The sequence below is a fragment of the Urocampus carinirostris genome, chromosome 19 (assembly GCF_059441175.1).
Source record: "Urocampus carinirostris isolate Australia breed hairy pipefish chromosome 19, RoL_Ucar_1.0, whole genome shotgun sequence".
NCBI classification, from domain to species: domain Eukaryota; kingdom Metazoa; phylum Chordata; class Actinopteri; order Syngnathiformes; family Syngnathidae; genus Urocampus; species Urocampus carinirostris.
In genome coordinates this window covers 25,466,427-25,480,828 of record NC_142367.1, presented here as the reverse complement: position 1 = coordinate 25,480,828, position 14,402 = coordinate 25,466,427, and the positions used below count along the sequence as shown (strand labels likewise).

General features: G+C 38.7%; 1 protein-coding gene across 2 annotated transcripts in view; it reads left to right on the top strand.

Moving 5' to 3' along the window:
* Window positions 1–12,542, top strand: part of fra10ac1 (FRA10A associated CGG repeat 1) — a 37,814-nt gene extending 25,272 nt beyond the window's left edge. The window contains exons 9-14 of one of the 2 annotated variants that reach the window (XM_088323507.1): window positions 6,278–6,391; window positions 6,638–6,680; window positions 7,501–7,619; window positions 7,707–7,748; window positions 11,923–11,998; window positions 12,204–12,542. In XM_088323507.1, the coding sequence (XP_088179633.1) occupies window positions 6,278–6,391; window positions 6,638–6,680; window positions 7,501–7,619; window positions 7,707–7,748; window positions 11,923–11,998; window positions 12,204–12,246 (437 nt within the window). In that variant the 3' untranslated portion in view covers window positions 12,247–12,542. Of the gene's footprint in view, window positions 1–6,277; window positions 6,392–6,637; window positions 6,681–7,500; window positions 7,632–7,706; window positions 7,749–11,922; window positions 11,999–12,203 lie in introns of both variants that reach the window. The other variant, XM_088323506.1, reaches the window with a different exon arrangement.
* The last annotated feature ends 1,860 nt before the right edge of the window (window positions 12,543–14,402 follow it).

Below are 14,402 nucleotides of genomic sequence, written 5' to 3'. Positions count from 1 at the left end.
TACTAAAATAAAGGGAGAGAAGGAAAACACCATTTTAAGTTATACTTTTTCGTTTTACTGTATTTGCTGCTTATTTTACTTTTAAAAAAAAAATCATTTTATTTAAAAGAAAATTATTTTTATTAGGCAGAAGGTATATTATAATAAGAAAAAATAATTCTTGTAATAAGTTTTAAAATGATTAAATTCATTGAAACAATTGTACTTTATCTGCCATCATTAAGGAGGAGCAGCTTCAGCGACAGACTGCTGTCACAGTCTTGTTCCACAGACAGACTGAGGAGATCGTTTCTTCCTCATGCCATGAGGATCTTTAACGCCACCCGGGGGAGTAAAAGCCCACATGAAACCCTATCCCCTCATTTGCATATTTCCCTATTTTTATTGCAGTGTTTATTTTCCGTAGCACTATTTAAATATTCTATAGCAAAACGTTATATTGGGTATTTTTGTATTCTATATCTTTTATTTTATTATTTTATTTTTCAACACAAGGATACTGCTGGAAGTGTAAATTTCCCTACGGGGATGAATAAAGTATATATCTATCTCTATCTCTATCTATCCATCTATCTCTATCTATCTCTCTCTATATCTATCTATCTCTCTATCTCTCTACCTATCTCTATATCTATCCATCTATCTCTATCTATCTCTATCTCTATATATATCTATCTATCTATCTATCTCTCTACCTATCTCTATATCTATCCATCTATCTCTATGTATCTCTTTCTATCTATATCTCAATCCATCTATATCTATCTCTATCGATCTATCTATCTATCTCTGTCTCTAAATCTATCTCTATCTTTCTATCATCTTTCTATCTATCCATCTATCTCTATCTATCTATCTCTATCTCTCTACCTATCTCTTTATCTATCTATCGATCGATCTATCTATCTCTATCTTTCTATCTATTTCTATCTCTAACTCTACCCATCCATCTATCTCTATCTATCTCCATCCATCTATATCTATATCGCTCTATCTATCTATCTATCTATCTCTGTCTCTATCCACCTATCTCTATCTCTCTATATCTCTATCCATTTATCTATCTATCTATCGCTTTCTCTATCCATCTATCTATATCTCTAGCCATCTATCTCTATCCATCTATCTCTATCTATCCATCTATATCTCTATCTATATATCTATATATCTATCTCTATCTATCAATCTATATATCTTTCTCTATCTATCTGTCTCTAAAAAATCGGCTTAATTTAAGTTTCTTTATTTCTAAAAAAACAAAAAGTATAGTTTAAAAAAATGTATTTTTTTCAATAGAATATGATTTCTTTATGTAGCATACACCGTGTATCCAATTGAGTTCCAGTCCACATAGTTTTTGCAGTTCAGCTCATCAGCATTTACCTCCGTGGTTATTTGTCTCCCCTCAGAAACGTCTTCGCAACCTTTTCAAAGGAAACCGAAGGCCGCCATTGAAAAAAAAAAAAACGATAGAAAAAAATCCAAATCAAGCGAACAAAAGCCGTCCTTCCGCGTTTGCATTTCTAGCCTTTCATCGCCGTCGCTCTTGAACCGGGTTTAATTGAATTTCTAGTAACTCCATCCAGCGCGTCGCCAAAGGTACACGTACGAAATATAAAATGAAAGTCATGGAAACGGTGGAATTTTTCTGTTAATGTACTTCGTTTTGTACGTTTAGGTACTTGATGTTTGCGCCGCCATTTCCATGTGTTACTTACAGCTCCAGACAAAGACGCGATTGGCTATTAGCACAACGCTCAGCAGAGAATAGATTCATAGCAATAACCTGAGCCTGTTGGGTTGCCAGGCATTCTACTAGGCGAGGTTGTTGAGGCTATGGTTTGTTGAAAAAAGCTCCAAGGAGCCACTAGGGGGTGACAAAGAGCAGTATAATCGCGCACAGCTTCGGAGACGCGTACACATGAAAGCAGATGTTTATCGATTTTGTTGGTATTTATTTTGGGGTGTCTTGACAAAAAACTTAGATAAAGACACTCGCAGAATCCTGAAGTACCACAGTGTTCATTTTCACTTGAATTGGTTTAGCCGTTTCGGAGCCTATAAGTCACATCCAAACATACTTTTATACATCATTCACAATTTATGAATAAATGTTTCTAGCTTTAAGCATTGTTTTGTAGATAACATTGCTAGGTTTCTTGAAAATACTCGTTTCCAAGAAAACTACGGTAAAAACTGCTTTTGATGAAAGGATACATTTCAAGGAGAAGTTTGACTTTGGTGTTGTTTTTCATTTTTGATACCTTCAATATCTAAACCAGGGGTTTCAAACTCGTTTTAGCTGGGGGGCCACAAATGCAATAAAAAAATCTCACGGGGGGCGGACTAGTAAATTTAAGAGAAAGAGAGAGGGAGAAAAAGAGAGAGAGCAATAAACGGATAGGGAGAAGTGAAACGACAGAAAGAAAAAGAGTCAGCAGGAGAGAGAGAGAGAGAGAGAGAGAGAGACAGAGAAAGAGAGAGAGAAAGAGAGAGAGAGATAATGAGAGAGAACGAGAGCAAAAGAGAGAGAGAGAAAGAAAGTGAGAGAGAGAAAGAGAGAGAGAGAAAGAGAGATAGAAAGAGAAAAAGAGAAGAGAGAAAAAGAAAGAAAAGGAGAGAGAGAGAGAGAGAAAGAGAAAGAAAAGAGAGATGTCGAAAAAGGGAAAGAAAGAAATGAAAATGAAATGAAATGAAAATGGGAGAGAAAGAGGGTGAGAAAGAAAGAATAACATAGAAAGAAAGAGAATTAAAGTGTAAATTAGAGGGAGAAAATAGAAAGAGAGCAAGACAGGGAAAAAGAAAGAGTTAGAGAGTGAAGGAGAAATAGAGAAAAGAGAAAAAGAGAGCGAAAGAGAGTGATCAGGATGAAAAAAAAGAGGGAGGAATAAATAAAGAAGTGAGTCAGAGAGAAATGGAGAAATACTACCACAATTGTTTTGCAAGTGTTAACTGGCTTGGGTGACATCCAGTGGAAATATTTCAAACTACAGCTCATTTTCCTCTTGCACTTCTCTCACTGTTGTCTTGCGGGCTGGATTTAAACCATCGGTGGGCCTGATCTGTTTGACACCTGCGATCTAAACAATGCTTTCCATAAAACAAGGGCACTTTGCCTGCGAAATAACAGTTTCGGTCACCATGGTGATCGTGTCTTCTCGGGGGTTACCGGGGGTTAAACTCTCCATTGCGCCTTTTGTTCACCAGCAATGTCTCAAGGTTTTAACGTCGTTTCAATTTTCCGAGTTGGGCGCCACTTATTTTGGAGAGAAAGGGCGTCGCCCCAAAATATACGCAGAGAGGAGATATGGCAAAAAGGGAACCTTCTTTATTGCAATCGGGATAAGTTCCGGACGTTCATATTATCCTCAAATAAAGTTGAGATATCTCGTGAAGTTCATCCCATGACCTTCGCCAGATGCCGAGATACTTGTCATTAGTTATTATCAGGGTTGGGTAGGGTTACTTTAACTGGATTACTTTTAATTACTTTTGGATTACTCTAACACCAAATATGCTAATAAAAGACAAAAGAAACTAAATAGGAATCAAATGACTCAATTTTGTGCAGGCTTGGGGAGTAACGAATACATGGAACGGCAAAAATGATGGATTGATTTTCATTTTGTTTCTGTCGCATTTGATGTTTGTTTTGCCGGAGATCAAAGAGATCAAAGCCAGGAGAGAAAGCTTACCACGTGTTGTGAGTCTTCATTGTATCCATATTTAGTTTGTTTTGTCTTTTATTAGCATATTTGGTATTGGAGTCATCCAAAATTACCCAACGCTGGTTATCATCCACATTCCACCACAGATACAGGAAGCAAAACTAGGAAGTGGGGGCTTCCTTTATGTGTGGACAACGATCAGATCGAAGCCACTCTAGCCATCTTATGATTTTTCATCCTGAAATCATGTATTTTTTTGTTTTGGCACTCAGGGACAATGATTCAGAGAACCTATTTACCCGTCACGGCACCGGACGGGTTAAGAAAGCTCGAAAACCGGCCCCTCCCGCCCATGCTCCTAAATCCTAAGTCCTCCCGGCACGTGGCGAGGAGCTCCTCCCGGTTAACGTCAATCCGAGGGCGAAGAGCGTCAGCGAGGGGGAGGGGGCCAGGTCCGGGGCCGCGTCACCCGGGCCCCGCCGCGTCACCCGGGGCCCCGCTTAATCACAGGGCCATCTGCCGCTCCACGGGATTTAGGAGCCATTGACGTAAGAGGGACGGTAGTTTCCCGGTTTACCTCTCGGCCCGGTGCCGACCTTTTGGGCCCCTCCGGCACGTGGGGGCCGCGCCCGCTGCCGGTCGCCGTGACGACAGCATCCCGGGGGCCCCGTGACCCTACTTGGACCTCTCCATGTCTTGCACATAGGATGTGAAATGGAGAAATCCTATTTTAGATTTTTCTTCTTCTATGGTATTTTGGATGGTATATATCTTTGGGTTAATTTAAGGATATCTATTTTTTAATCCTAGTAGAAAATAATCTAGATTAATTTGGCGTTTTCAGGTTATTGTCAGAAGAATTTCCTTTGTCTTGCTTTGATTCTTTTTTTAATCTATTTCTTTTTTTACTTCTTTTCGTGTGTTCTCTTTTATTCCTTCCTTTCTTTATCCCTTCCTTTCTTTGTCTCCTTATCTGTCCCTTTCTCTTTATATTTTTTAATCTCTTTCTTTCTCTCCTTATCTCTTTCTTTCTTGCTTTCTCCCTTATCTCTTTCTTTCATTTGTTTTTTTTCTTTCTTTATCTCGATCACTTGATCTCTTTCTTTTTCTCTTCTCTCCTTTTTTCTTTAAGTTTGTCTTCGTTTCTCTTTATCACTTTCTCTTTCTCCCTTTTGTTTATCTCCCTTTTTCTTTTTCTCTTTACTGTTTCTTTTTTTTCTTGTTTTTTATTTTGTTATCTTTTGTTTTCTCTTTTAATTTGTCCTTTCTCTAATCCTTTCTTTCTTTGTCTCCATCTCTGTCTCTTTCTCTATATATTTTTCATCTCTTATCTCTTTCTCTCCTTTTCTCTTTCTTTCTTGCTTACTCCCTTTTCTCTTTTTCATTTGCTTTTTCTCTCTTTCTCTATCTCTATCACTTGATCTTTCTTTTTCTCTTCTCTCTTATTTCTTTCAGTTTGTCTTTATTTCTCTCTATCACTTTTTCTTTCTCATATATCTCCCTTTTTCTTTTTCTCTTTACTGTTTCTTAGTTTTTTTTTTAATCTCTTGTTTTCTTTTTTATTCCTTCCTTTCTTTATCCCTTTCTTTCTTTGTGTTCTTCTCTGTACCCTTCTCTCTATATTTTTTTTCTCTTATCTCTTTCTTTCTCTTTTTCTCGCCTTTTCTCTTTCTTTCTTGCTTTCTCCCTTATCTCTTTCTTTCTTTCATTTGTTTTTTTCTTTCTTTCTCTATCTCGATCACTTGATCTCTTTATTTTTCTCTTTCTCCTCTCTTGTTTCTTTCAGTTTGCCTTTATTTCTCTATCACATTCTCTTTCTCCCTTTTTTCTATCTCCCTTTTTCTTTTTCTCTTTCTTTACTGTTTCTTTTTTTATGTTTTTTATTTTTTATCTCTTGTTTTCTCTTTTAATTCTTCCTTTATCTATCCCTTTCTTTCTTTGTCTCCATCTCTGTCCCTTTTTCTATATATTTTTCATCTCTTATCTCTTTCTTTCTCTCCTTTTCTTTCTTGCTTTTTCCCTTCTTTCTTTGATTTGTTTTTTCGTTCTTTTTCTATCTCTATCGCTTTATCGCTTTCTTTATCTCGTTCTTGGTCTATTTCTTTCCTTCTTATATTATTTTTCATTTTCTTTGTTTATCTCTTCCTTTGTCTCTTTCCAAACACATATAAAGGCTATTTGAACTCAGTTGAGCATTGTTAACAGAGAATTTTTTTTAGATTTTCAACTTTTGAAGGAGACCTTAAACTACGCACCCCATCCATCTCTTTTTGTCTTTCTCTTTTTTCTTTCATTTTGTCTTTCTTTATTTCTCTCTCTTCATCTGTTTCTTGGTCTATATCTTTCTCACTTGTCTCTTTCATTCTCTCTCTCTTTCTTTCTTTATTGCTTTGAAAACATATAAAGGCTATTTGAACTCAGTTGAGCATTGTTAACACATACCCAATGGAGAATTTCGACTGGCTGGCAAGCAGTTCAGTGTGTCCCCTGCCCACTGCCTGAAAATAGCTGGGATGGGCTCCAGCACCCCCGCGACCCTACTGTGGATAAGCGGTGCAAATAATGGATGGATGGATGGATGGCCAGTTAAAAAATGTGTGTTCCTGCAGGCCAGTTCCAGTGCGGCAACAAACGCTGCGAAGAGCAGGAAGGCCTGAAAAGCTGGGAGGTGAATTTTGCCTACGTGGAACGAGGACAGAAGCGGAACGCCCTGGTCAAACTGAGTAAGTTCAATCCGTTGGCGAGGCGTGTCCTCGAGACTCGGAGGGGGAGGAGACCGGGTTCGAGGCCCGCGTCCTCCTCAGGCGGCTCGTGATAGTCTTGATTTCAAAAGGCATTAGAAAGATCTTTGACGGGGTCTCATTGATGGACAATTAGGATGGGTTATTCCATTGACTTAAAAAGTGGGATTCCACAGGGCTCCTTCCTTTTCCCACTCCTTTTTTTATAATTGACTTTTTGTCTCACAGGACTTTGCCCCGAGTGTTCTTTCAAACTTAACTACCACCACAAGTAAGTGTAAACTTTCTTTCTGTCTCTTTCTTTTTTTCTTTCTTTTCTTTTTGTCTGTCTGTTTGTCTCTCTCTCTATTTCTCTTTCCTATTTTTTTCTCTGTCTCCTTTTATTTATCATTTTCTATCTCTTATTCTCTTTCTTTTTTTTCTCTCCCATTCTGTCTGTCTCTCTCTCTCCCTTTTTTTCTGTCTCTCTCTCTCTCTCTTTGTTTTTCTCTTTTGTCTTTTTTCTCTGTCTCCCTTTATTTATCTTTTTTGGTCTCTTTCTCTTTTTCTCTACCATTTTCTCTCTCTCTCTCACACTCTTTGCCTTTCTCTCTCCCCTGTCTCTTTCTCTATTTTCTTTCTTTCTTGTCCTCTTTCTCTTTTTCTCTTCCCCTCTCGTTCTCTCGCTTTTTCTCCCTTTGCCATTTTTTCTTATTCTTTCTTTTTCATTTTTGTCTTTTCCTTTCTTTCTCATTATCTATACCTCTATCTTTTTCTTTCTTTTTTCTCTTTCCCACTGTTTTTCTTTCTCTTTCTTTTTTCCTTCCTTTTTGTCTATCTGTCTCTCTTTCTTTCTCTCCTCCTTTTTCTCTATCTCTATATCTTTTTTTCTCTTTCATATTCTCTTTCTTTCTATTTTTCTCTTTGTTTTCTCTCTTTCTTTCTCTTCCTCTTTCTCTCATTTTTTATCTTTCTCTTCTCTCTTTTTTTGCCATCTTTCTTGATATCTCTTTTTCTCTTTTTTTCTTTCTCTTTTTTTCTCGGTTTTTCTTTATCTCTTTCTAAAGCCAAACATTTTCCACTCACGCCGTTGACCCCGTTTTTAATTTTAGGCGCAAAGAGGTGAAAGCCAAGAAGACTCTGCCGAAAGTAGGGAGAGAGGACCCGGAGCCGTCCCAAAAGAAGAAGAAAAAGGACAAAAAGAGGGCGTCGTCCGGGAAGCACAAACCCGGTAGGCGTCGGGGTAAGAAAAAGCAAAATGGCCGTCTCGGAAAGTCACCCCCTTATTGACCGGGGCGCTCCCCCTCCCCCTCCACAGACGGATCCGCTTCCTCCAGCGGCTCGGAATCTCCAAGCAAAGGTAATCTTCCCGTTTTTGGCTCCTGAATGTTTTCGGAACGGTCTCCCCTTTTTTCTTTTGGGTTCCTCGAGTCCATTCTCCCGTTATTTTGACTCACATAGAGAATGATTCTCTACAATACGTTCTCATCGAACAAATCCTCATACTGTAAAATTTGGACTATAAGCCGCACCCGGTACATTCTCGAAGGAAAGAACATTTTGTACATACATAAGCCGCACCTGACTATAAGCCAACACATATATTCCACCTGTCTCACTCTTACCTCTACTGCCCCTGGTGGCTGTTTGAAAACACACATCAATTAGCCGCACCTGATTATAAGCCGCACCCGGTACATTCGTGAAGGAAAGAACATTTTGTACATACATAAGCCGCACCTGACCATAAGCCAACACATATATTCCACCTATCTCTCTCTTACTGCTACTGCCCCTGGTGGTCATTTGAAAACATAAATCAATTAGCCGCACCCGGTACATTCTCGAAGGAAAAGAACATTTTGTACATACATAAGCCGCACCTGACTTTAAGCCAACACATTTACTCCACCTGTCTCACTCTTACTTCTACTGCCCCTGGTGGCTGTTTAAAAACATACATCAATTAGCCGCACCTGATTATAAGCCGCACCCGGTACATTCTCGAAGGAAAGAACATTTTGTACATACATAAGCCGCACCTGACTATAAGCCAACACATATAGTCCACCTGTCTCACTCTTACCGCTACTGCCCCCGGTGGCCGTTTGAAAACATACATTAATTAGCCGCACCCGGTACATTCTTGAAGGAAAGAACATTTTGTACATACATAAGCCGCACCTGACTATAAGCCAACACATATATTCCACCTGTCTCACTCTTACCTCTACTGCCCCTGGTGTCTGTTTGAAAACATACATCAATTAGTCGCACCTGATTATAAGCCGCACCTGGTACATTCCCGAAGGAAAGAACATTTTGTACATACATAAGCCGCACCTAACCATAACCCAACACATATATTCCACCTATCTCACACTTACCACTACTGCCCCTGGTGGCCATTTGAAAACGTACATCAATTAGCCGCACCTGATTATAAGACGCACCCGGTACATTCTCGAAGGAAAAGAACATTTTGTACATACATAAGCCGCACCTGACTATAAGCCAACACATTTACTCCACCTGTCTCACTCTTACTTCTACTGCCCGTGGTGGCTGTTTGAAAACATACATCAATTAGCCGCACCTGATTATAAGCCGCACCCGGTACATTCTCGAAGGAAAAGAACATTTTGTACATACATAAGCCGCACCTGACTATAAGCCAACCCATTTACTCCACCTGTCTCACTCTTACCTCTACTGCCCCTGGTGGCCGTTTGAAAACATACATCAATTAGCCGCACCTGACTATAAGCCGCACCCGGTACATTCTCGAAGGAAAAGAACATTTTGTACAGACATAAACCGCACCTGACTATAAGCCAATACGTATACTCCACCTGTCTCACTCTGACCTCTACTGCCCCTGGTGGCTGTTTGAAAACATACATCAATTAGCCGCATCTTTGCATAAGCCGCAGGGTTGACTGCATTAAAAAGGGTCGCGGCTTATATTCTAAATTTGAGGGTATTGCGTCTGAAATAATGGGATTTGCTGTGATAGATGCCCTACCTTCAATATATAAGAGGTGTTATCCTTGGTGAGATTCTCTGTCAAGCAATAATGGGAAGTTATTATTGACTGATCAACATTTACTCTATTCATTTTGCCAGCTTGATTCCTTCAAAACGTTAGCTCTGAATTTTCCGAACTTTAAGGCGCACTTTCGAATTGCCGTCAGTTTTTGTTTTTTAGGTGCGCCTTATATTCCAGAAAATCCAGTAGATATCATCCAGGGATATTGGTAAAATTGAGTTAGGAGTTAATTACTGCTTTTGGGATAAAAATTCGAAAATACCAGATCCTCCATTTATACATCCAGATAGAACAGCAGTGAAGGTTAGCTTCCTTTCATCCTCGAGGGACGTAAACAAGCAAATGTCATTTTCTTAACATCATGTGGAAAATTGCATTGCTGACAGTAATTGTTTTGGGAAAAATATGCTAAAAATCAATTCAATTATTAAAAACCATAGATTCAACAAATAAATCTTGCTTTTGAAATCACTGATTAGTAGCGATACCAGGGCTGCAACAACTAATCGATAAAGTGGATTGATATATTGTTAAAAGTGTTGGCAACTCAATAGGTCATCGAGCCGTCGCATCACGTGATTTTTGAGCCACTAAGTACCTTCGATCAACACCATCATTTTTTGACGCTAAAAGTTGTAGTACCACTTTGGTCCAGCAGAGGGTGCCCAGAACCAATTTTATAAAAAAGTGCTCTTACTATTCTTAATTTTTATTGAACATGACATCATTGCAAACAGAAATCAACATGTCTCAACTTTGGTTGACTGTTTCATCATGAAATAAAGTTAACACTTTTCAAGGGAACAAAAGTAAAGTGACAAAAATCTAAAAAGTAAAAAAGGAAAATTATTAGTAATAATGACATGTTCTAACCGTAAGCAGAGTATACTGTATATCAGTTTATCATATTTAGAATTGTCATGTTCATATGAGGTTAACAATTTGCAGCGGCAACCATGACTTCATTATCCGAGTTGCAATCTGGCACTATTCTCCGCCGTGCAGTCTCCCCTGCTGCTGTGGTTTCAAAATATTGGGCTTGTGTTTTACACAGTGCAGCCCACTTTTGCATTTTCTTTCGGCACTGTAGTAAATATGTGTTCGCCATATTGAATATGATATGAAAACACGCGACGTAAACAACTCAGGGCAGAACTGGAAACAGGAAACGCTTTTAGCTCCTTGAAATTCTGGCAAATTATTGCTGCGCTTTATTGTTTAGGAAATATGCTATCTGTTAAAGATTGGCAACCGTTGAAGACCACACCAAAAGAGGACTTCTACATCTGCGTTGCAATCTGGCACTATTCTTTTACGTGTGGTCGCCCCTGCCGCTGTAGTCCCATAATTTTTATTATTCAGCTGCGCTTTATTGTTTTGGAAATATGCTGTCTGTTAAAGATTGGCAACCACTGAGGACCACACCAACAGAGGACTTCCACATCTGCGTTGCAATCTGGCACAATTCTCCGCCTTGCGGTCGCCCCTGCCGCTTTAGTCTCAAAATATTCATTATTCAGCTGCGCTTCATTGTTTAGGAAATATGCTGTCTGTTAAAGATTGGCAACCACTGAAGACCACACCAACAGAGGATTTCCACATCTGCGTTGCAATCTGGCACTATTCTCCTCCATGTACTCGCCTCTGCCGCTGTAGTCTCAAAATATTCATTTTCTAGCTGCGCTTTATTGTTTAGGAAATATGCTATCTGTTAAAGATTGGCAACCACTGAAGACCACACCAAAAGCAGACTTCCACATCTGCGTTGCAATCTGGCACTATTCTCCGCTGTGCGGTCTCCCCTGCCGCTGTAGTCTCAAAATATTCATTATTCAGCTGCGCTTTATTGTTTAGGAAATTTGCTGTCTGTTAAAGATTGGCAACCACTGAAGACCACACCAATAGAGGACTTCCACATCTGCGTTGCAATCTGGCACTATTCTCCGCTGTGCGGTCTCCCCTGCCGCTGTAGTCTCAAAATATTCATTATTCAGCTGCGCTTTATTGTTTAGGAAATTTGCTGTCTGTTAAAGATTGGCAACCACTGAAGACCACACCAATAGAGGACTTCCACATCTGCGTTGCAATCTGGCACTATTCTCCTCCATGTACTCGCCTCTGCCGCTGTAGTCTCAAAATATTCATTTTCTAGCTGCGCTTTATTGTTTAGGAAATATGCTATCTGTTAAAGATTGGCAACCACTGAAGACCACACCAAAAGAAGACTTCCACATCTGCGTTGCAATCTGGCACTATTCTCCTTCGTGTAATCGCCGCTGTAGTCTCAAAATATTGGGCTTGTGTTTTACGCAATACAGCCCACTTTTGCATTTTCTTTCAGCGCAGTAGTAGCATATACGTGCTCGTCATATCGAATGGTCACAAGGTCTGGAAACACGCGACATAAACAACTCAGAGCAGGGCCGAAAATCTTCGAAATCTGGTGTTTTCTTGTTTAACCGACCCCGACTTTCTACGTTTTCAGACCCCGAAGAGTCCGAGCATCCGTCAGAGTCGGACCACTGGCGAGGACCCGCCCCCGCCGTGGAGGAGAAGTCAAGGTGAGTGCCTGCGTGAAAACGAGTCCGGCTAAGCTACTTAAATGTGAGCGAACGGGCGACCACCCTCCATGACGGAGTAGTACTAATACCTTCTTCACCTTTATTTGACTTACTGATTCCGTGTCTGGAGGTGACTGATTTTTCTTGTCCCGTACGCTCGTTTTAGCTCCCGTCAGGCATTTATTGGTCCTTTTTCCTTTTCCAGGGAAGAAGAGTTTGATGACTACTTTGAAGATTTGTTCCTCTGAGGATTCCGTTCTTCCGAAGTGGCTCGGGTTTCCCTGCTTTTGAAAACATTATCCCCGAGATTTATTTAACAAAAATCATGATAAAGGGTGTAGCTCATCAGTAAGTATCATGACTCTGGGAAGGATTTTAGTATGAAAGATCACGATTAAAAGGATGGAGTGATATTGATGAGATCTTTGTCCACACATCGAAGAAGCCCCCACTTCTTACTTTTGCTTCCTGTATCCATCGATTGAGAGTGGCCTCCGAGTTTGTGCATCACTTCAGTGTGCTTAAAATAAAATGTTATGTTTGACATGCTTTCGCTTTTTGCATCGTATAATTTGGTGCCCCTTATAGTAGGAGAAATACGGTAAATACCCAAAAGTATTGTATCGGAAGTAGAGGGAAAAAAAACACATTTTACACAAAAACTTGATTGAAATTGTCCACAATGCTAAAATGCTAATGCTAAATGGGTGTCATGGTTCTTGAACATGTACAGATACCAGCTTTCGGTATCATATCTTAAAGGGACAATGTGTATTTTTTGACCACATAAGGGGTTAGTATGTCGAAAATGTCAACATACTATATTTTCGACATACTAACCCCTTACGTTATTTTCAATATTTTCGACATACTAACCCCTTACGTTTTTTTCAATATTTTCGACATACTAACCCCTTACGTTTTTTTCAACATTTTCGACATACTAACCCCTTACGTTTTTTTCAAGATTTTCGACATACTAACCCCTTACGTTTTTTTCAACATTTTCGACATACTAACCCCTTACGTTTTTTTCAAGATTTTCGACATACTAACCCCTTACGTTTTTTTCAAGATTTTCGACATACTAACCCCTTACGTTTTTTTCAATATTTTCGACATACTAACCCCTTACGTTTTTTTCAATATTTTCGACATACTAACCCCTTACGTTTTTTTCAATATTTTCGACATACTAACCCCTTACGTTTTTTTCAATATTTTCGACATACTAACCCCTTACGTTTTTTTTCAATATTTTCGACATACTAACCCCTTACGTTTTTTTTCAATATTTTCGACATACTAACCCCTTACGTTTTTTTTCAATATTTTCGACATACTAACCCCTTACGTTTTTTTCAACATTTTCGACATACTAACCCCTTACGTTTTTTTCAATATTTTCGACATACTAACCCCTTACGTTTTTTTCAACATTTTCGACATACTAACCCCTTACGTTTTTTTCAACATTTTCGACATACTAACCCCTTACGTTTTTTTCAACATTTTCGACATACTAACCCCTTACGTTTTTTTAAATATTTTCGACATACTAACCGCTTTCGTTTTTTTCAAGATCTTTGACATACTAACCCCTTACGTTTTTTTCAATATTTTCGACATACTAACCCCTTACGTTTTTTTCAATATTTTCGACATACTAACCCCTTACGTTTTTTTCAACATTTTCGACATATTAACCCCTTACGTTTTTTTTCAATATTTTCGACATACTAACCCCTTACGTTTTTTTCAACATTTTCGACATATTAACCCCTTACGTTTTTTTTCAATATTTTCGACATACTAACCCCTTACGTTATTTTCAATATTTTCGACATACTAACCCCTTACGTTTTTTTCAATATTTTCGACATACTAACCCCTTACGTTTTTTTCAACATTTTCGACATACTAACCCCTTACGTTTTTTTCAAGATTTTCGACATACTAACCCCTTACGTTTTTTTCAACATTTTCGACATACTAACCCCTTACGTTTTTTTCAAGATTTTCGACATACTAACCCCTTACGTTTTTTTCAAGATTTTCGACATACTAACCCCTTACGTTTTTTTCAATATTTTCGACATACTAACCCCTTACGTTTTTTTCAATATTTTCGACATACTAACCCCTTACGTTTTTTTCAATATTTTCGACATACTAACCCCTTACGTTTTTTTCAATATTTTCGACATACTAACCCCTTACGTTTTTTTTCAATATTTTCGACATACTAACCCCTTACGTTTTTTTTCAATATTTTCGACATACTAACCCCTTACGTTTTTTTTCAATATTTTCGACATACTAACCCCTTACGTTTTTTTCAACATTTTCGACATACTAACCCCTTACGTTTTTTTCAATATTTTCGACATACTAACCCCTTACG